General features: G+C 41.3%; 4 protein-coding genes across 4 annotated transcripts; 3 read left to right on the top strand and 1 right to left on the bottom strand.

The window, feature by feature from the left end:
- Positions 1-467: 467 nt before the first annotated feature.
- Positions 468-1,725, top strand: EAE98_000627 (uncharacterized protein; the record flags this gene model as incomplete). The annotated part of the gene is made up of 2 exons (XM_038948245.1): positions 468-1,189; positions 1,296-1,725. 2 exons carry the CDS (start codon positions 468-470, stop codon positions 1,723-1,725), a joined length of 1,152 nt encoding a protein of 383 aa, XP_038815922.1.
- Positions 1,726-5,948: 4,223 nt separating this feature from the next.
- EAE98_000626 (uncharacterized protein) lies at positions 5,949-9,098 on the bottom strand (the record flags this gene model as incomplete). Its single annotated transcript, XM_038948244.1, has 3 exons — positions 5,949-6,110; positions 6,901-8,093; positions 8,933-9,098. The coding sequence occupies 3 exons, from the start codon at positions 9,096-9,098 to the stop codon at positions 5,949-5,951; spliced, it is 1,521 nt and encodes a 506-aa protein (XP_038815921.1).
- Positions 9,099-11,045: 1,947 nt separating this feature from the next.
- EAE98_000625 (uncharacterized protein) lies at positions 11,046-12,376 on the top strand (the record flags this gene model as incomplete). The annotated part of the gene is made up of 3 exons (XM_038948243.1): positions 11,046-11,166; positions 11,436-12,182; positions 12,261-12,376. The coding sequence occupies 3 exons, from the start codon at positions 11,046-11,048 to the stop codon at positions 12,374-12,376; spliced, it is 984 nt and encodes a 327-aa protein (XP_038815920.1).
- Positions 12,377-17,187: 4,811 nt separating this feature from the next.
- EAE98_000624 (uncharacterized protein) lies at positions 17,188-19,230 on the top strand (the record flags this gene model as incomplete). The annotated part of the gene is made up of 1 exon (XM_038948242.1): positions 17,188-19,230. The coding sequence occupies one exon, from the start codon at positions 17,188-17,190 to the stop codon at positions 19,228-19,230; it is 2,043 nt and encodes a 680-aa protein (XP_038815919.1).
- Positions 19,231-20,783: the final 1,553 nt, after the last annotated feature.

The raw sequence follows: 20,783 nt of genomic DNA, 5'->3' as shown, positions 1-20,783 counted from the left end.
GTTGATTGCCGAGGGAAAATTTACCTTCTCAGCAAATGTCCACAGAACATAAAATCAATGATAGGCTTGTTTCAGACCAATAGAGATAGTAAACCCGAATCGTGGAGAAGACTTGGGTAGATATATATGAAGGCTGCTGAAATGTGGTACAAGTGGCTGATGTTGTAGATGAAATCGACTGGATGTTGAGTGTTAGAATAATCTGTTTACTTGGGAAGTTTCCAGCACGTTTGTCACACCACAAATAACTTATAAATCCGACTTCTAGAAAATTCTCACTCTAAGACGTGCATGTTAGGTTTCACTGCTTGCGATCTCAAGTCATGAGATCACGCAGCCTTCCCATCAAAACCCACACTAAAAACCTCGTCGATTCTCTTGGGAAGTATGCACTGGCAACACAACTTCTTTAATATAGGGAAACGATTTAATCAATATACAGTCCGACTTTCCAGGCTCAGATTACCATGACATCGAGATTTCCTCTCGGAAAAGTCACTACTGCGCATCTACAGAAACTCACTGAAGTTTTGTGGTCATGGTATATATGTACAGACTGTCTAGCCGGGAAGCCTTGCAATAGCGCCGATTGCTTGTGGTCCAGATCAATAGTCCTAGGCCCATATTTCGAATTCTTCAAGATCTCCACATGCAATTATACGTCCAACATAGCCTCCAACCAGACTCCAGCTCTAGTATCGTATGAAGAACTATTTAAGATCATGAGGGAATTGAAATCCAATCCTGAACTCCCCAAAGCAGACTTATTGGAGAAACTTTTTACTGATCGTCCTACGCGGGTTGATCAGGAGCGAGCTCTTAACCTAGCCGTTCGGGTGGTCATGATGATCAGTTGCTCTGCATCTCGTCAATCCTCCGTTCTGTTGGAATATGGAAACCAACAAGCCCGCTGGGATAAGAATGATACGTTTTCCCAGTTCCTTAACGATGCATTTCCAAAAGTCGTCCACCCCAGTATAGATGAGATCAAGAAAAATCTACAGGCTACAAAACTGAAGAAGCATGCCCGGCTTAATTTCCGACCGACTGATGATCTAAGAAACCATTTAAGACTCGATCGGAACGCTGGAACTGTCGAAATCTTTCATCACACTGCTTTCCTGAAGGAGCAATTAAGACTTACAAAAGAACAGCCCCAAAACTTATCCATTTCTGATCTGATAAAAATGTGAGTATTCGAGGTATTTTATTGAAAGGAAAAAAGAGAATTGTGTATTGTATTTCCAGATGAGAATGAATAGGCAGACCACGATACTGACAATCATAAATTTCAGCGGTGCACTGCCTCGTCCACTCGTGATCGACGTGTTAGACTCCATACAGGAAGTGCTCTTTCCTCTTGCAGAAACCAAGTCTCGGGAGCTTTTAATATCTCTCACCTCAACATATAACTTTGACGGTGATATATTACGATATGATGGAGTTTCGGTTCGCAAACCCAACGAGATCGCTCAATATCAATATTTTGGCAAGCGACTGGCAGATCTGTACAACGAGCTCTTGAACCCAACTCCCAGAGGATTCGAGAGATGGTTCGAAAGGAAGAGCAGCGCTAGGTTCATGATGATGGTGACTCTATCTGGCGTTGTACTTGCAATTTTTCTAGGGTTGTTGAGCCTGGCTTTGGGTGGCTTCCAGGCTTATGTTGGATATATGGCATGGAAGAATCCTGTTCAAATTTCATCTGGCTCACAAAAAAACTAATAGTTGCGAGAGGTAGACATTATGTCAAATTCCTGCGTGTATAAATAAGATGGAGTTCTTCTTGTGTCAAAGATTTCAAGCGTTTTACCAGAGATGCTCTAGGACTAACAGGTGTATACTCATCGTGCTCCCACTATTTCCACCTGATGCTAACCTCATTCGGCGATGAAATACTAATCAGCGGTCACATTACCGATGTCCTCCCACCTTTACCTCTAACATTATCATACACATTTATATTCTATGTTCACAAACTTTACCAATTACTATACAGACCTGCAGGTTCTTGATGCTTTCCAATTGTTAAGACAAAAGGCTTTACGAAATCTCATAAAGTCTGGTTGGCCATTCCGAGAGTAAATATTTCTTTGACCTCCTCCACAAACGGGACACGAAAGAAGATACTTCTACCAAGTTTTGTTTGCGGGCGTAGCAGCAAATTTTTGTATGCGGAAGGTTACAAGCCAGTTAATAATGATCATCCAAAAGTTAGAAAGGACCGCATACCTCGTTGATTAAAAATCTGTTTGATGGTGGAAGGCTTGAATACGCAGGCAATCGAATTAGATAGGCATTTTATCTTCCAACGCAAAGCCAGGCACTTGAAAAATCGAATCAGCCCACAGGAAGTTGATAATCCTTGATCAGTTGTTGCCCAGATCTTATGGGGACTTATTCGGTGTGGTTACACCACACGGAGACCTGCAGAGTGGTTCCAAGACTACCTTCCGAGTGATTTGCCAATTCGTCAGACTATTCGAAACTGCCTCGTTAGTTTCGAGGCTGTGGCTCGATATATTCGCGATGCGCAGCGGTGTGACAAGTGCTACCGTTGCCTTTCTAAGAACATCGTATAGAAATCTTCATCTACGATCTTTTGGCTTGTTTCTTTGATATCTGCAATATCTATAACATGCCATCAGAAATATCGATAGCAAACCTAGCAGTTCCTTCGATGCATGTTTTGATCACGCTCCGTGAAGCTATATAGGGTAGATTATTGCAGAGGCTCAATTTTCAAGCAACACACATGAATATTAAAGAGAAAGTCTCTCAGGTTGATCTCTCAATGATCCTGCATCAAGTAGCGGCTGCTTCTAAGAATAAGAAAAGTGGAACTCGCGAGAAGCATAGCCGAAGCTTTGTTTGTTTCTTAATGCCTTTAATGCAGATTCACTTCCGCTACGATCCTTCCCATACCCCACTGGGCGGGTGTCTGATTCTTGCGTGGAATCGTGATAAAGCATGTCTTAGCAAAGCAAGCTGTACCTAGTGCATTGAAGTGATCTCTAAGATGACTAATCAACAAAGCTATATGCCTCAGTTCTCCTCCAGGAAGCGAGTAGAGAAATACCGATTTTGAAGACACTGATCACAATTTACATGAATACATCAACATCCATTCGAATCACGCACTATCTCCTACCATTCAAAGTCAACAGCATAGGAATCGCAGATGCTATACTAAAGTATGATCTAAGACCGATATAACTGACCACGACTTAAACTTTCGACGCCGTTCTCGTACCGTCGACATTCTCACAAGCGGCTTGACGGAATGAGAATGACGCGTTGCAGACTAGATTAGACTCTAGTATAATCCTATCAATTCAAGAGACTATCAGCATACTCAGGGTGCACTCGGTATCTATGCTAATGGTGTATCTTTGAAGACGGTCATATCATGTTCTCGCAAGCTACCAAAGCCACTCAATCCACAAGTGGTCAGTTATTCTAACGCACTTCAATCACCACTATCGCATTAATATCTTTGCACGGTAAAATAGACAACCTTACTTTTAAACAGATAAAATGCACGAGACTTTTGGGGGACAATCACCATACCTTGACAGTATACATGATGCTCCTCCTACCAAGCACGTGAAAGACAAGTAAACTCAGCTAGCGAGAAAAATAGAATCTCGTGATGACTTGCGAAAGAAACATCACCAACAACCACATATAAATGAAAGCAAATCGTACTCTTGAATCATATCAACAACCTTTTAAGTCACCATCCTACGCAACCTACAGAAACCCAACGAATTACTTACCTTTTAACTCAATTCAGGGCAACACTCCACCCCCCCTCCTCCCCCGCTTCCTATACCAAAATAGTACAATCATCCAACTCATCCCCTTTTCTTCTACTTCTTCTCTTTATTCTTCTATACATACACGAACCCACAAACCCACAACCCCCACCTCCCTACTTCTCCAGAACCCCAATATCCCAATATCCCATCCTACCAAGACTGACATATAATCTCAATCTTTCATTTCCGTTTCCATTTCCATATTCACTCAAACATCAAACATCAAATATCGTGTATATCACGGAGGTAATAGCTAGGTCTAATGATCACTTTGATCAGGAGGTAGATATATAAAGTAATTATAAACTAAATTGACTTGAAATATAATCATAAGGATCACATCTTCTTTATATACCCTGATCAAGCGAGGTACTCACCTAATTAGGTATATAGAGCATACAAATGAAATGAATGAAATAGTATTAATAATTATGGAAATGAGTATTCCAAAGGAGCCTGGTGGAGTACTAGGATTAGTAATGTAAGGTTACACTATACGGTGACTTCCGTGACAGTGTATAAAGTATAAAAACAACTTAACGTATTATTGTCACTGCTGCACTGTTTGCGAGATTATAGACTAGTATGAGTATTCCGGATTTTGGGTTTAGTCCTGGGAGTAGTATTTTGGGGTTTAGATTTTTGACATTTGGTCCTTGATATCCTGTCCTTGATATCCTGTCCTTGATCCTCAATCCTCAATCCTCAATCCTCAATCCTCAACAATCTCTTATAATCAATAAAACTCCATACCTATACATCTAATAAAGCAGAAAGACTACCTAGTACCGCAAAACCCATTACATTAATCATCCAGTTAAACATTTCTCTACACACTCTCCTCCCCTCTCTATACTCCATTCCTCTTCTCACTCCTTTTCTCGTTCTCTACCGTCCCTACAACCTTTCACAAACCTCCTTAAACTCCAAACTCCAAACTCCAAACTCCAACCTCCAACCTCCAACCTCCAACCTCCAACCTCCATTACACCAATCACATCACATCACATCACATCTCCTCTCCTCTCCTCTCCTCTCCTCTCCTCTCCATACAAAAACCAAAAAACTATACACTATACACTATACACTATACACTATACACTATACCCTACATACCAAACAAGCATCATCTCCCCATCTCCTCATCTCCTCATCTCCCACACTCAAGATTCATAAATAAATAGATATAAATCCAAATATCCCCTTCCATCTTCCATCTCCCCTTCCCTTCCCATCCCTTCCCTTCCCTTCCCATCCCTTCCCCCTCCTCTCCTTACACACATACTTCTTCCGTCCCCTTTCAAAAAGCAAACGAGATACAAACTAAACGAGATAGATTATCTACAATTTCAATATCAAAACCCAATTTCAAAACCCAGAATATATAGCAGATTATTATTATATATATATTTATTTAATATATATTATTATCTTTATATATTATTGAATATTCCAGATGTTAGATGATAGAATCCAGAATTCAAAATCCAGAATTCAGAATCCAAAATCCAGAATCCAGAATCCAGAATCCAGAATCCAGAAAATAACAAACAAGGAACAAGAAATAAATAATCATTAACCAATATATATATACACACACACACACTCTCTCTCTTTTTCAAATAAAAGAAAAGAAAAGAATACTAGAATTTGAATTATGTTATACTTGAATACTTATAATCATATACTTATCAACACATTTGATTTTCAAGGAGAGATAATAAAAGAGTAGATGTGAATCAGGAATGAAAGATATAAAATAAGTGAGTTATAAGGAATAGGGATAGGGATAGGGATAGGGATAGGAATAAATAATAAGTAGTAAAAAAAAGCGACCTATTTGTTCTTTTTTGGGGGAGGGGAGGAGGGATATTCAGATGTATACGTCTTGTTTTATTTCGTCTTGTTTTATTGGATGTGAATTAGGTCTGGTGTTTGTATTTTGAAGTGCATATAATAATATTTATTTTCAGTATCAATTTCTGATTCTTTCGTTCTTTCATGTCTCATCTCTCATCATACCTATCTATCATCACGTTTCTCATCGTGTCTATCATCACTCATCCCATCAGCCACCTCCCCCTCACCCCTCACCCCTCCTCCCCATTCTCACCCTCAACCTCAACCTCAACCTACAACCTCCTCCCTCTCCTCAACCCACAAATGACCCCCCGCCTCCTCCAAAACCTTCACATGTTCCTTTTGCTTCTCCCCCGCCTTTCTCGCCAAAAATAACGGGGTATTCCCCGCTTTATTACGGGCGTGTACGCTTGCGCCGCGCTTGAGTAACTATTTGTGGGTTGGGGTTAGTAAGTGTTTAGTCAGGTTTTGGAGAAGTTCAAGGGGACTGGGGGTGAGGTTTTGATGAGATGAAAGAGGAGGCGAGGAGGTTTTGAGATGGGAGATGATGGAATGATGAATAAGGGGAGGAGTGAGGATTTGGGGAGTTTGTAGGAAAGTTCATAGGAAAGTTCATAGGAAAGTTCATAGGAAAGTTCATAGGAAAGTTCATAGGAAAGTTCATAGGAAAGTTCATAGGAAAGTTCATAGGAAAGTTCATAGGAAAGTTCATAGGAAAGTTCATAGGAAAGTTCATAGGAAAGTTCATAGGAAAGTTGGGGGGAGTTGAGGGAAACTCAGAGGAGCAGAGAATTGCGATATGCGAGTATTTGTCTGGACTAGCAGACCGAATGACATGATATTTGAAGGGTTTTCAGGCTGTGAGATGAGATTTAACTGTCTCATTCAATGATTGCAATATCGGAAACATTTCATAACTTATACATAAAGATTCCAGATATTTGGAGTCTTAAAAAATGATGTACATGTGCTTTTGAAAACTCCTGAATCTTCGAAGTGACTCAAACTTCATCAACAAATAATGCAAAAATCACAAATGATTTGAACACTTCAAATGATTTGAGTGAAAGGTCATTGCGTGCGTCAATGCAATAGGCTGCTCCATCGAAGAAAAGAAAATCAAAACTTTTCATTATCGGACAGGAATTCGAAGAATTAGAAACCTGGGAAATCTACAGGAAAAGGAAGAGAAAAAATCTCAAGCAGAAGCACTACCTACTTCTCTTAATAAGTCTACTGAAGGACCTACTGCCCCCAAATGTAAAGCGGTATTGCCAACGTAATCGGTTGTTTGAAGAAGACCAGCTCGATCATGGTCGAGGATATTGATGATGGCATTCGTGTCACCTTTTTCAATTGCATATCCTAATCCCGTGAAAGCGTGTTGTTGAGCTGTAACTGCGACTTCGGTTGGTGGATGTGAAAAAGCTGTGCTACCTTCCTCGGTCATTTCTCCACGAATGGAACATTGCATTTGCATGGTAACATCGTCGTATGAAAGATCAGGAAGAGCGAGGAGGAATGAAAGTTTAGTGAGGGCGGCTTCAGTTGTTAAGTCGTGACCGAAAACTACACCTGCTCTGCCTAAAATGGTGGCTGGTGCGTACAGTGGGGAGACGGAGCCCGAGTGGCATTGTGATACGTTGACTATGATTACACCTCTCTCACATGCTTCTTTCATGATTTTGATCATACTTCCATCATCTCCACTGGGTGCGTTACCAGCCCCGAAAGTTTCGAGAATCAGGCCACGGAGGTTTGGAATACGAAGGACGGCATCGATCATTTCTGGTTTGATACCAGGGAAGATACGAAGGCATGCTACGTGGGAAGTATCAAGATTTAATTGTACTCCGAATTTAGCAATCGATCGTGGACGACGAACGAGATTCCAATTGACTGTGGCTCCTAAAGCAGTCACCTTTGCTAAAGGTTCACAATTTGGTGAAGCAAACGCATCAAAGGAGGTAGCCGAAACTTTGGTAGTGCGATTTCCACGGAATAAATTGTGATGAAAGAAGAGACATACTTCCGGGATCATGAAGGTTCCGGCTATGATTAATGATCCAAGGAGGTTATCCACGGCATCAGATTGTAGAGCAAAGATTGAAGCTTGAGATCCCGTGAGAATAACAGGTTTTCCAAGATGGGACAGCATAAAAGATAAAGCTGAACTCGTGTATGCCAAACTATCTGTACCATGAAGAACCACGAAACCATCAAACAAATGATAATTTCTTTCAATGGTGGTCGCTATTTGTGTCCAACCATTTGAAGATATTGATGAAGAATCTAGTAAGACGGGAAATTCGTACAAGGTGTAACGAACATGTCGAGAATACGTGCTTGGAGGAGTACGTAAACTGGGTAAATATTCTTCTGTAGTGTTTGTGGTCATAACTGGCATAGGATCTGAGTACAAGTTAGTCATTAATTAATTCTCCGAAAGATATTGCGTATGTGGTGGATTATCGTTGTCGGAATAAAGCAATGCGTATCCAAAGCGGAGATAATGCAATGCAGTGAACGACGATGGGATGCATGTGATATTTCTTAATATAGATCATTCAATGGGAGTTGATTGAGATGTCACCGAAGGACTACCACTGACATCTTCCGAAATGAGATGATTTAGAGAGACTCACTAAAGCCATTCGGTGTAACTTGGAGACGCGATTATGTGTACAAGAAGTCCCTTGAGATCTTCGAAATATGTCACACTCAGCGAACACTTCCTAGCGACCTTACACAACTTTCGTCATATCGGCGTAAATATCTTGATGGTGTTCAAAATTGAAGACATTGGACGTCATTGAAGATTGTCCAGCTCTCCACGATATGAAATTATATGGTACTGGTATAGAAACCAGAAGAGTCTAGAGCCATACCATCACACAATGGACGACAGAATGGAAATAAAGCCAAAGTCGAACAAATCTAGACTTTGAGAGCAATTTCCAATGATTGACCAAGTCCATACAACCAAGTGATCCTTCAGACCTGAATGGTTCACAATTCAATGGTCTTTCAAATTTGAATGTTCAAATGTCCTGATTGACAATCAATTGCAATTCAGTGTACCAACTTGGATTTGACCATGAAATGCTCGTCAATGTCGATTCACATGTGACAATCGAAATACCCCTCCATCAAACTAGAGACTTGAGATTTTGATTCTGAATTGTGTACGTTCATCGCGCGTGTGATTGTGATTGTGTAACAAAATTTCACAACATAAAAAAGGCTCTTACCTGGATTTGAGCCGTCGTTGAATGACGGTCGAGTAGCCATTCCTTCTTTGAGGAACCCTCTTGCTGGAACCAAGCCTTCCGGTGAAGATTTCATACAAATGGTACCTCCTGTCATAATGATGAGGACTCTACCCTCTGGGTAAGATTGTGTCGCCATGGTGGACATGGTGATATGATGGTACGTGGTTAAGGAAATAGTGAAGTGAGAGGAGAAATGTATGGATCGCTAGGAGACTGGTTCGTAAGGACTTGTACTTGGGCTCGGAATCTTTGGGGTTCAAATACAGCTTGAGCAACGAGGGGTAGGAGATTTATAATTTCCTTGATAACACGAGAAGGATATGGTGGGATATTGATTGACCAAAGTGAAGTCAAGGTATGATATCGTCTGAAGATCCAATACCACACGAAAGAGGGAAGTGATGATATGGTCGTCGTCGTGGTCTAGATTCAATAAATGAAGGTAATGTGAAGATGATAAAAAATTGATTGTGTTCACATGAATGAATGATGAATTATTCAGAAACATCCACATCCATATTTTTTCGATCAATCATCTTTCACGAAAGGAAAACTATAACGTAATTGACCAATGAGAGTTGAGGATGGAGGATGGAGGATGGAGGGAGGAAATTGTTGAAATTTTGTAAGGAAAAGCAAACTTCACTTCAAGGCTTCAGACTATCAGACTTCAAGGCCTTATTAATCAAGGCCTTATTAATCAAGGCCTTATTAATCAGGATTTATGTGAATGTTGGTAGTATGTAGGGTAGGATAGGTTAGATCTTATCATTTTGTTGAATGATTGAATGATTGAATGAATACCTACTCGTAGTAATTGATTGATTGATCCATTGTATGTCATACCATACCTACCCACCCACCTACCTTCCAGTCTACCACACCCAAAATCTCGTGATGCACGGAAGTAAAAGTATCCATGTCCCGTCGTCAATATTGAGGTTATTCCAAGAAAATGACATTCAACCACCATCGCATGTTGGATGTTACCGTGTACCCAATCAATCTTCTCTTCCTTCCTTCCTCTTCCCTTTTCATGCAACTCCGTACAAGGGAAGGAATTAACTTTTCCTTTGAATGGTCTTGACACACTCGACAGGCTCTATCCATCCGTACCAAGACTTTTTTTTATATTGAGGCGTGATCCTCCCTACTACGTACACACCATCAAGATTACTAATCACCACCTGTATCAAACATGACCTCGGGATCCCTTCAGGGAGAACAAACGATGATTGACCAACGACTGGTGAATGATGTTCCTTCATTATGCCAACCCATCCAAGCATCCAAGCATTCAAGCATTCAAGCATTCAAGCATTCAAGCATCCAAGCAAAAACATATCAAAATATACTTTCCTTTTCTTTCTTTACATTCATATACATATACCTAGGTATATATATATACATTCATTCCATCTTCATAAATATCGTCCATTTCCCTTCACGACGACAATGTCATCAAATGTCATCGGCATCCCGTCGAATCTTCATTCTCTATTACTACCACCACTCCGACTCTGCTTCCTCCCATTCAATTCTTCCCATCCAGACCATCCAGACCATCCAGACCATCCAGACCATCCAGACCATCCAGGGACCGTACCCTACCTCTTACCTTCCTAGCTCACATCATTGCCAATTCCATCGAGAACCATATTAAAAGCTTCAAACTCCACCAGCCCTCTCGGTCCCGAGATAAAGTCCGACTTTGCACCCAAATCCAACCACTCCATCAATCCGGGTGACATACAATTTTGATTTCTTTTGCCAAGCCTTCAATTCTTTTCAATTCCAATATAAGCACAATCGTGACATTTATTCTCTTCTATTTCTCTCTTGAATTTCATGAACAAAAGAACATCCGTACACAAGAAAGTCGAAAGTCGAAAGTCGAAAGTCGAAAGTCGAAAGTCGAAAGTCGAAAGTCGAAAGTCGAAAGTCGAAAGTCGAAAGTCGAAAGTCGAAAGTCGAAAGTCGAAAGTCGAAAGTGATCACCACAGTCCGGCCGCCCTTACTTCGTTCCCGGTACCCCTCGCCTTCCCTGCATACGCGAAATCCTCCACTCACGCGTATAAATTCTAGCTTGGCTATGCGACAAACCTTCGCATTCACAACCGCAGCTATGGCAGCAGCTTTAGAAGATACCCCCGTCTCCTACGAAGATTTGGCTGAAATCGAAAGGGAATTTGATGATGTTGAAACGGAAATCAGTATGTATTATTAAATTTTCTTTTTCCTCTTCTTTTATGACGTTGGAGGTACTTTGATGTGCCTACTTTGGAGGGGTTGAGTGCGCCACGACTTTTGGACTTTATCAGATCAAGATCAAATCGGGTCCATCTTTTTGTACGACTCTCCATGGATGTTCATGTGTACATTACAATCATTTTTTATGATTGTTGTGTATCTTCATCGAATCTGCCAATAATCTTTCTATGGATTGACGTGGTTAAACATCAATTGACTAACTTTCCATCAGTTCGACAACAAGTTTCCCTCACTCAACCTCTGTATACCCGTCGCAACAAAACTATCTCTCAGATTCCCAATTTCTGGGCCCTGGTACTCGAACAAGCTCCTCCAGATATAGATCAATATATTCAACCTTCCGATTCCGCTCTTCTACTTTCCTCACTTACATCTCTGCATGTATCGCATTTCGAACTCGAAGATCCACAGTCCACCAAGGGCGGAGATCCCAGATCTGTATCAATTACATGGACTTTCTCTCCAAATGAATACTTCACAGATGAGACATTGGTCAAGAAGTTCTGGTATCGAAAGAGTCTTGGAGGTTGGTGTGGTTTGGTCAGTGAACCTGTTAGGATTCATTGGAAAAAGGGAAAAGATTTAACCGGAGGTTTATTGGATATGGTTTGTGATGCTTGGGATGCAGAACGAAAGGAAAATTCGAAAATGACTCCGCAACACAAATCACTCGAGAAGAAAATCAACAATACAAGTATGGGAGGTTTAAGTTTCTTCGCATGGTTTGGATTTATTGGTCGAAAAGTTAGTGAGGAAGAAAGTAAAGAAGCAAATGCGAGAGATTCAGCAAAGAGGGAAGCTAGAAAAAATGGAAAGAAGGTGGTTGAATCGGATAATGATGAGGTTGAGGAAGATGATGATGATGATTTGGGAATGAAATTGGAAATCTTCCCAGATGGTGATGATCTTGCTATTGCTATTACGGAAGATTTGTGGCCTGGTGCTATCAAATATTTTAGTTCGTCTACCCTTTAATTCCCCAATGAGCAATCATTTGCTTCTGTATTATGAGAAATGTATTAACATATAATTACAGCCGCAGCACAAGAGCAAGATGCGCTATCAGATGCCGATTTTGAATCAGATGATGATGATGACGATGATGAATTGAATGAATCAGAGAGACCAAATAAGAAACAAAGATCTTCTTAATCTTTAGGATCACATATCTTCTTGAATTAATCTGGTTCTATAAAGGGTATTTAAAAGGGTCGGTTGGGTTAGGCGATCTTCAGAATGGATATGAAAAGTTTATTTATTTTTTATATCTTTGTTGAATTTCTTGGGGTTGGTAGGAAAAGGATGGTTTGCTTGGATGGCATGGTGTTTTTTTTTGACTCGGAAGTGCGATTGCTATTCGATCGGATTGATTGAGTTGTTTGGATGCAATGAAATTTAATTAATGCATTAAGATAAGATGATAGATTATCAACAAATCGCAACCTGGAATGGGGAGTTGGAGTTGGAGTGGAGTTGGAGTTGCAGGTGGAGTTGGAGTGGCGTTGGCGTTGGAGCTTGAGGTTTGGGTTTGGGGGTTGAATTGGAGAGAGGGTGTTTTTTTGGTTAACGTGCGAGGATGGTGATTATCTAGTGATGGATGGATGGATGGTTGGATGAATGGATGGATGGATGGATGGATGATAGAAGAGAATGAATGGTTGGATGGATGGAAGGATGGGTGATAGAAGAGAATGAATGGATGCATACATATATACATACATACATACATACATGGATGTATGGGATGATATAGAAAGGAAATTTATATTTGGGATTTAGTATCTAGGTAGATAGGTAGGTAGGTATTCGAGATTAAGGATATACTTATTCATACTCATCTCATGCTCATTTCATGCTCATTTCATGCTCATTTCATGCTCATTTCATACTCATATTTATGCTTATGTTTATATTTATCTTATGTGTTACCTAGGTAGTTATACTTGGATCGGAATCTGGGGTATGTGGGTGGATAGGTAGGTAGGTAGGTAGGTAGATAGGTAACTAGGTGGGTAGGTGGGTAGGTAGGTAGATAGGTAGGTAGGTAGGTAGGTAGGTAGATAAGTAGGTAGATAAGTAGGTGTATGAGGTATGTTATAGATATGAATATTGATTTATTTGTGCATTTATCTATATCTACCTAGGTACCTAGGTATCTTGATATCTTGATATCTTGATATAGGAGGTAGGTATAATGTTGATTATGAGAGATATGGATATAAAGATGAAGATGGAGATGGAGGTAGATATGATGTTGATAATGAGAGACGTTGAGATGGAGATGGAGATATGGATGTTGAAATATAAAGATGGATATATGGAGATTGGGATATGGAGATGGGGATGTTGAGTGGGTTGATAGGATGAATGAATGGGATGAATGAATGGGATGAATGAATGGGATGAATGAATGGGATGAATGAATGGGATGAATGAATGGGATGAATGAATGGGATGAATGAATGGGATGAATGGAATGAATGGATAATGGGATGAATGGGATGAATGTGTATGTGTATGTGGATGTGTGTATGTGTGGTAGAGGAAAGAGGAGAGGAAAGGGGAGAGGAAAGGGAGAGGAAAGGGGAGAGGAAAGGGGAGAGGAAAGGGGAGAGGAAAGGGGAGAGGAAAGGGGAGAGGAAAGGGGAGAGGAAAGGGGAGAGGAAAGGGGAGAGGAAAGGGGAGAGGAAAGAGATAATGGTAATAGTAATGGGATTTTAGATCTTGGAGGATATAGAGAACGGATGGATGAATAAATGAATAAAGGAGAGAGTACAACAAAGTAAATAAATAGAATAGTAGGCTACATGAATACATGAATCCATAAATATTTCTACAATTTCTCTCTCTCTTCTACGTTTACATACATATATAACTGCCTAGGTAGTATACAACGGCGCTGAAGAATTCTTTATTTATTTTTGTAAAGGAAGATTAAGATTGTATACTTATTTATTAACGCCCAGTGTATGTATTTATAAGATTTCTTTATTTTTCTTTCATATTTTGGAAGCTGGAAGATGGGATTTATTAGATGGATGGATTGTATGGATTTGGTGTTTAGGTACTGTTTACTGTTGTTTATTGTGATAGTTTTTGTGATTTTGATTGAATCTTGCTGTGGAGATACCTATGGAATGGGGGAATGGATTGGTATCTCTTTCTTCGAGATGGATAGATATTCTGATATCTGGATGGTTTAAGGAGCGAGGGGAAATATATGGGATGTGAGATGTGAGATACGTCTGTCTCTTGATTATACGAGTGTCTTTTCTGTGGGGGAGTTTCTAGGAGGAAAAGGAGGAGGAGGAGGATGTTGAGTGGGGAGATGGAAAATGAGAGGAAACAGGTAGTGGTGACTAGATGGATTTACATATTGATGAGAAACTATATGGTGCTAGGTAATGCAGGGAAAATTGAGAGAAAAGAGATGAAAATATGGAGGAATGTATTGAGAGCAATGAAATCAGAATATTGTAGTTAAGCAAGGTACACCAGTAGTAGGTAGTTTGATTATTCAGACAGATGGCGCTTCGGGCATTTTTTAGTAAATTATTTCGATGATTGATTGAGAGTTCTCGATATATGAGATGAGATGAGAAGAGAAGAGAAGAGAAGAGATAGGATATGAGAATTTGGGGGTTTGTAGTTTGTAGTTTGTAGTTTGTAGTTGTTAATAGGTAGGTAGGTAGGTGCTGAGATGAGATGAGAGACGAGGAGAGTCTAGAGAGAAGATGAGATAATTAAGATGTTGGGGTATTAGATTTCCCTGGGTGTGAAGATGTATTGGGAAGAGGTATTATGTATTTATTTGTAAGGATTTAGAGAGCGATGGCGTTGTGTTATTCAAGAATTTAGTAAGCAGTGTTCTTACTAGTATTGCTCGTATTCCATATACTGATCCGTATAATAATACATATTCATTTTTTTGAAAATATTTACACAAATAATATTGATTTATATATTACTGAAAATATTCAATATTACCTCAATACTAAATACTATTAAAAGTATATAGAAATATGAGAATATCCATTTCTAATTCATTTTGAATCAAAAATATTCATTCCTAATCTATTTTGAATCAAAAATATTCATTTCCAATCTATTTTAGTATAAGAATATATATTCCAAATCGAATTCCCATATTTCAGTATATTTTCAATAATATTCTATATATTGAATATCTATTAAAATAATATCATTCTTTTTTATATATATGAACTACTATATTAAAAGCTTGATATATACTATCGTTATACTACCGTATACTAGTAGGAACACTGATAGTAAGATTACAATTTTGTTCCCGCCTGATCTCTGCTAGATCACGCTAGTTGGATATAGTACGAATAATAATTGAAAGGTAATACACAATCATCTAGAAATTGTATTGCACACCTGAAAATGTGTTCCCGCCTGATCTCTGCTAGATCACGCTAGCTGGATATAGCACGAATAATAATTGAAAGGTAACGTACAATCATCTAGAAATTGTGTTGTACACTTGAAAATGTATTCCTGCCTGATCTTTGCTAGATCACGCTAATTGGATATAGTACGAATGATAATTGGAAAGTAACGCACAATCATCGCACAATGACCTTCCAAACCTTTGAGACGATCATGAAAGGCAACTTTAACACCGGGTCAAGCTCACACGCTCTCCACCCTTCCAAAGTTACCTACACATCTAAAAAAGCAGCACCGAAAACTTTCAGTAAAGGAATCCAAATCCCAATGCACCTTCCAACCCGCCACCTAATTCGAGCCAGGCGAAGCAAAAAGCATACACAAAAAACCCTCCATCATTCGAAAGATCATCACCTGATACGATTTATTCGTTATTCTCAAATAGCGTATACCGAGAACGAATATCCCATTATCCATCATCCCGTTTGAATATTTTAGTCGTTGACAATATGCCTCATCATCTATCTGCAGGGTAACTAGATCTAGACCTGCAAATCCCGCATTCCAATCTCTCAGCACCGAATGACCCCGCCACAGGCTACTGCCCAGGTAAATGAAGGGTCACAGGCTTGATATATCACATCTGCAGACCTTGAGATCAACGATACGACACACGATAAGATACATACATATATACAGATATTGAAACAAGCATCAGCGGCACGCATACATAGGCTAAACACTCCCCCTCCCCCGAGACCCCTGTCAACAGTTCTTCATTGCCGGGGTGCTCCAACGAATAACCAGGATAAGTCAGAACGATCAATGCAAGATTGACACCATTGATCGACTACCAAGGCAAGCACATGCATCAGGAACCACAAGTAGCCGTCAACTTTAAAGTTCCAGCTGAAGCACAAATCAAAGGCGGTAGTTCGGAGAAAAGTGTCTAGCGCTGCCGAGAAAAATTTTCAGCTGCAAATCTGACCGTTTTCCCCTCCTATACAGGGGTTTTGGATGAATGTTGTTGATTGGCTTGCACATAGAACCATGTATACATAGGTACATACCCGTTTCTACATGGATCTCTCATGACTAGTGAAGGGTAAATGCTACATGACTACTGCAAGTCGCACCTAATATACATGTTCTACCTTGAAAATCTAGACCTCACATCAATAGTTTCAAGCTGAACTGTAGGTAGATAAAGTCAGTGAAGCTTAGCGTGTATCTCCAGCGCTTGCAATGCTTAAGTTTTATGCTAGAAGATGATGTTGCCACAGAGAACTGTGTCCGACATGTATTCTGCCGCAGAAATTTAAATTTGGCTTGAATAGTTATAAGCTGAATTGTACGTAAGTAATGTAAGTAAACCTCGGCACATTATTCTATCACTTGTCATGCTTGTGATTTGTGCTGGAATGGTAGTTTTATTGAAGCGTCAAAGAGAAAGTAAAAAAAGATAAATAGTTGAGGTCTGGAACGAAGAAAAAGATCAATCAGAAGAGAACGATTCAATCACTTCCAGTACATCCCTTGATCAATTCAAAATGCCTTACAATGCCAGATCAAAGGATCTCCCTGAATCGGTTGCTAAAGGTGGGCTAGAAGACCCCCGAGCCTCCTACCAAGCATTTTTCAAACAGCGAATGACTTGTCGAGACGTAAAGGATTTCATATCCAACACATCAGAATTTTCGCCTTTAGAACCCGGATCCAACAGGACACCTCACCAGGACAAACGAAGCAGCAAGAGCCAGACCAAACTCGATGAGATTTTTTCTCGTGCCAAGGAGATTGGAAAACCTGGCGCCAAACAGAATGCAGGACAACCTTTGTCGGATCTCGTCCCGGGGCTAGTCACTACTGGTGGTTTGAGTCGATCTCCTGCTTTTGATTGTCTGCCTGTGGTATCTCATTGGGCTGAGCGTACCGGTGAATCTTCGGCCGCAGATCCTGCTGTCACCGTCTGTCTATCATCGACGTGGGAGAGCATTCATGTTATTGGAGAAGGAGCCACCATGCAATCTCCACTCGGAGCACCTTGCTGGTCGCTCAAGACTCACGGCATCTCGCCAGTCGACGCAGAGTCGAGTAAATTCTCTCAGAAATACGTAGCCGAAAGCAAGACCTTGGTCACGACTGTCGCTTTGGCTCGTCGAGTCGATACTCCTTTGACCGGAGGAGTTTTGAGCGCGGCTGCTGGTATATCTTGGATGCGAAATACACGCGTAGCAGATGCCGTCGATTGTGCAGTGGGGTTACTTTCCGACGCTGCAGAACTCTTGACCGCACGTAACAAGTTACTAGAAACAGGGAAAACACAGCGTCTTCCATTTGCCGAGGTGCAAGAGGTACTTATGCCCAGTTGGTGCTCAGTGCGTAAACCTCTTCCTCCAAAGTTGAGTGGCGTGGCGCTCTCAAATGATCGGGCTACACTCGATGTTTTCACACGTGAAGAGTGCGAGGGGCCGCTACTCAACACCAGTGTCTTTTCAATGGCGATTGGTTACAATCGTGGTGTCTATGGTGGATCCATCTCCGGATTATGGGCAATCATGGATTCAGCCTTCGTTCTCGATTATTCCATTGGAAAAGATAGCCCGGAAATGGCGGATAAATTGGCTTTCAGCTTCGCTGAAGTAGCAGCTGTTGCCGAAACCTCCGTGTCCGCAGGTCCACATATCACAGACATTCGGGTTGTCAAGGGGTGCAATTATTCATGTTTACGCCAGAAAGCAATAATTGAAGATGATGACCCAGGGCGCTCCCGCCCGTGTATTGTCGTGTGGAGTGACTTAGCCCGATTAGCACGTTATAAGCTTGCAGATGCCGTTTTCTGTCATGTATATTACGATGCAGGTGGCGGGGAACAGATGGCGGCAATTGCAGGGCTAGGATGCGTGGCACACGATTGGATTGATCTAGGAGCCGATGTGGCATGCGGCGAAGTTAGCAATATCATTCCTTCATTAACAAGGGGATCATTGGAGGAGAAGCCACTCGCCGAAGTGTACTCGCGTCTGACGGGTGCAATGATCTGGTATCGCGATAATGATCCATATAACCCCGCAGCTCTCTGCCTTTTGTTCACCCACTGGTGGCAACTTGCCAACTGTCGCCACAGACCCATCACCCTTCTTGGCCGGACCGATCTTGATGTCGACAAGTCTATTGTCGCCACAATTCCAGGTGCAAGACCATCACTAGAGCATTTCCGAGCCTCTGGCATCGAAATAGAACGCAGCCCACGAGCCCTAGCCAATGCTGAGGCACGGCTCCAATCTATTATTTCCTCAGGTCCTTTGCCAGAAACCCAGGCTGTCATTGATCTCCTCGTTAGTCCTGTTCTTGCATACGTCAAAGGTGGAGATCACCTTCCATTGGAGAATGAATATGTTGGAGCTGTCCTCGCGGCGGAAATAGCTTATCCTCATGGTCAAAAGATTATGGAGTTGTGGGATTTGGCAATTGTCATGTGGGAATGCGGAGCTATGTGGGGGGCAGGAGTGGCCGGGCTTGCGTATACACATAGTGGTCGTTTGAACTGTGATAGGGCTCGCGATGACTTGTCGGAAAGTACCTGGAGCTAAACAAAGCAGAATTATTATTATTATGATTATTATCATCATGATTTTGACTACGTTCCATACCTTGATTCTTCTTTCTATACCTACCTAGGTATCTCCAAAACTAATCATCTGGTAAACAACATCAGACTATAAATCCCTAGTCGGCGTTGCGGTGAGATAAAGCGACCGGAAGTATGTGGATATGGATGATACTGGATGTACGGAAACATCGCTCGTTATTTCTAGAGCCATCATACTAGCAGTTCATTCATTTCCTTGATGACTCCCAGATAGCAGAGTCAAGCTCGTGGGAGGGTTCTCCTTTCCGGTAAATGTCCATGAAGGACTGCACCTCTCAATTGAACTAGCTTAACAATTGAATGAATGCATACGTACCGAATTTTCTCACCCCACAAATTGTGTTCTAAAAGCTTGTATTGTCGACCGAGCAGCCAGAATGAATCAACTCGTAAGCATCATTCGCTTGAATAGAGACAGATGGGATATAAAACCTCACATTCATCCCAGAGGTTATTCATCCCAATGTATTCATGTCCGTTTGAGGCTCTGATATGGATCTGATTTCTCGCTCTTGTACTGCTTTCGATTGCAAGTAGCACAGCGGTGAATAAAACTCGCACCTGATTGAGCCATTCTGAACACCATTGTTAAGTCATGGACTTTGGACGGAAGTATTAAGACATGTTCCGAACGACTGACACGGAGCTTATTTGCACCATTCGGTGTCCAATCCTTCGCATATTGCAGTCCGACCCCATCTAGGTACCCATATACACATCCCACGTTCTTCTCACGTTTTTGACACGTTCCACCCAACCCCCGCTTTAGACCTGAGTACGTGTGCCATCCAATCTCGTTTATTCCAAGAAGAAGATGCTTGATGACGATCAACATCCAATTTCCACTCTCTTCCAAAAACACCCCTCTCCTTTTCTTTTTGTTCTCCAAAATCATCTTCGAAGCATCTCCCAACAGACAATTCCACAAGTCCCCCGATACCCCCAAAACGAACTCGGGTCTCACATGGCGCTGCAATCCGAGCTCCGACACAACGGTCTCATTTCCCCAGACCACGTTTAAGCGCACGATATAAGCATGCCCAATCCTTCGCACCCAGACGCACGTGCTTATTCGATCCAGCCGTGTGGGAAACCGCATATCATACACTACCAACGACCAAAAATCTTATCTTCATGAGCTGTCATAAATCCCACGACCACGGTTCTTGCGTCTTGGCAAAATCGCATGCCGTAACGTTGCGTCTTGGGCTCAATTTCTAATCTTCCCAAACCAAAGAATCCAAGCGCCCAAGCCCTTAGGCGATCTCCTAGATACCTTTTCCATGCTGTGTGAATTTGATATGTTCTAGCACTAATCAAGACCGGTCGTACCCGCCAATGTGGAATGGCACGTTAACTTTCTCCGTGGTCCCCACCAAATCTCCGTACCCGAAGATCCATGGCCGATCCTATCACATTTCATCATTTCCTTCACGCATCCGTTGATCTATGCTAGTCTAGGTATTGAAGCCCATGAACATTTCCCAAGAGAAA

Source organism: Botrytis deweyae (assembly GCF_014898535.1).
Source record: "Botrytis deweyae strain B1 chromosome Unknown BDEW_001, whole genome shotgun sequence".
NCBI classification, from domain to species: Eukaryota; Fungi; Ascomycota; class Leotiomycetes; order Helotiales; family Sclerotiniaceae; genus Botrytis; species Botrytis deweyae.
The sequence above is the reverse complement of the archived record's forward strand: the minus strand, read 5'-3'. Positions and strand labels throughout refer to the sequence as shown.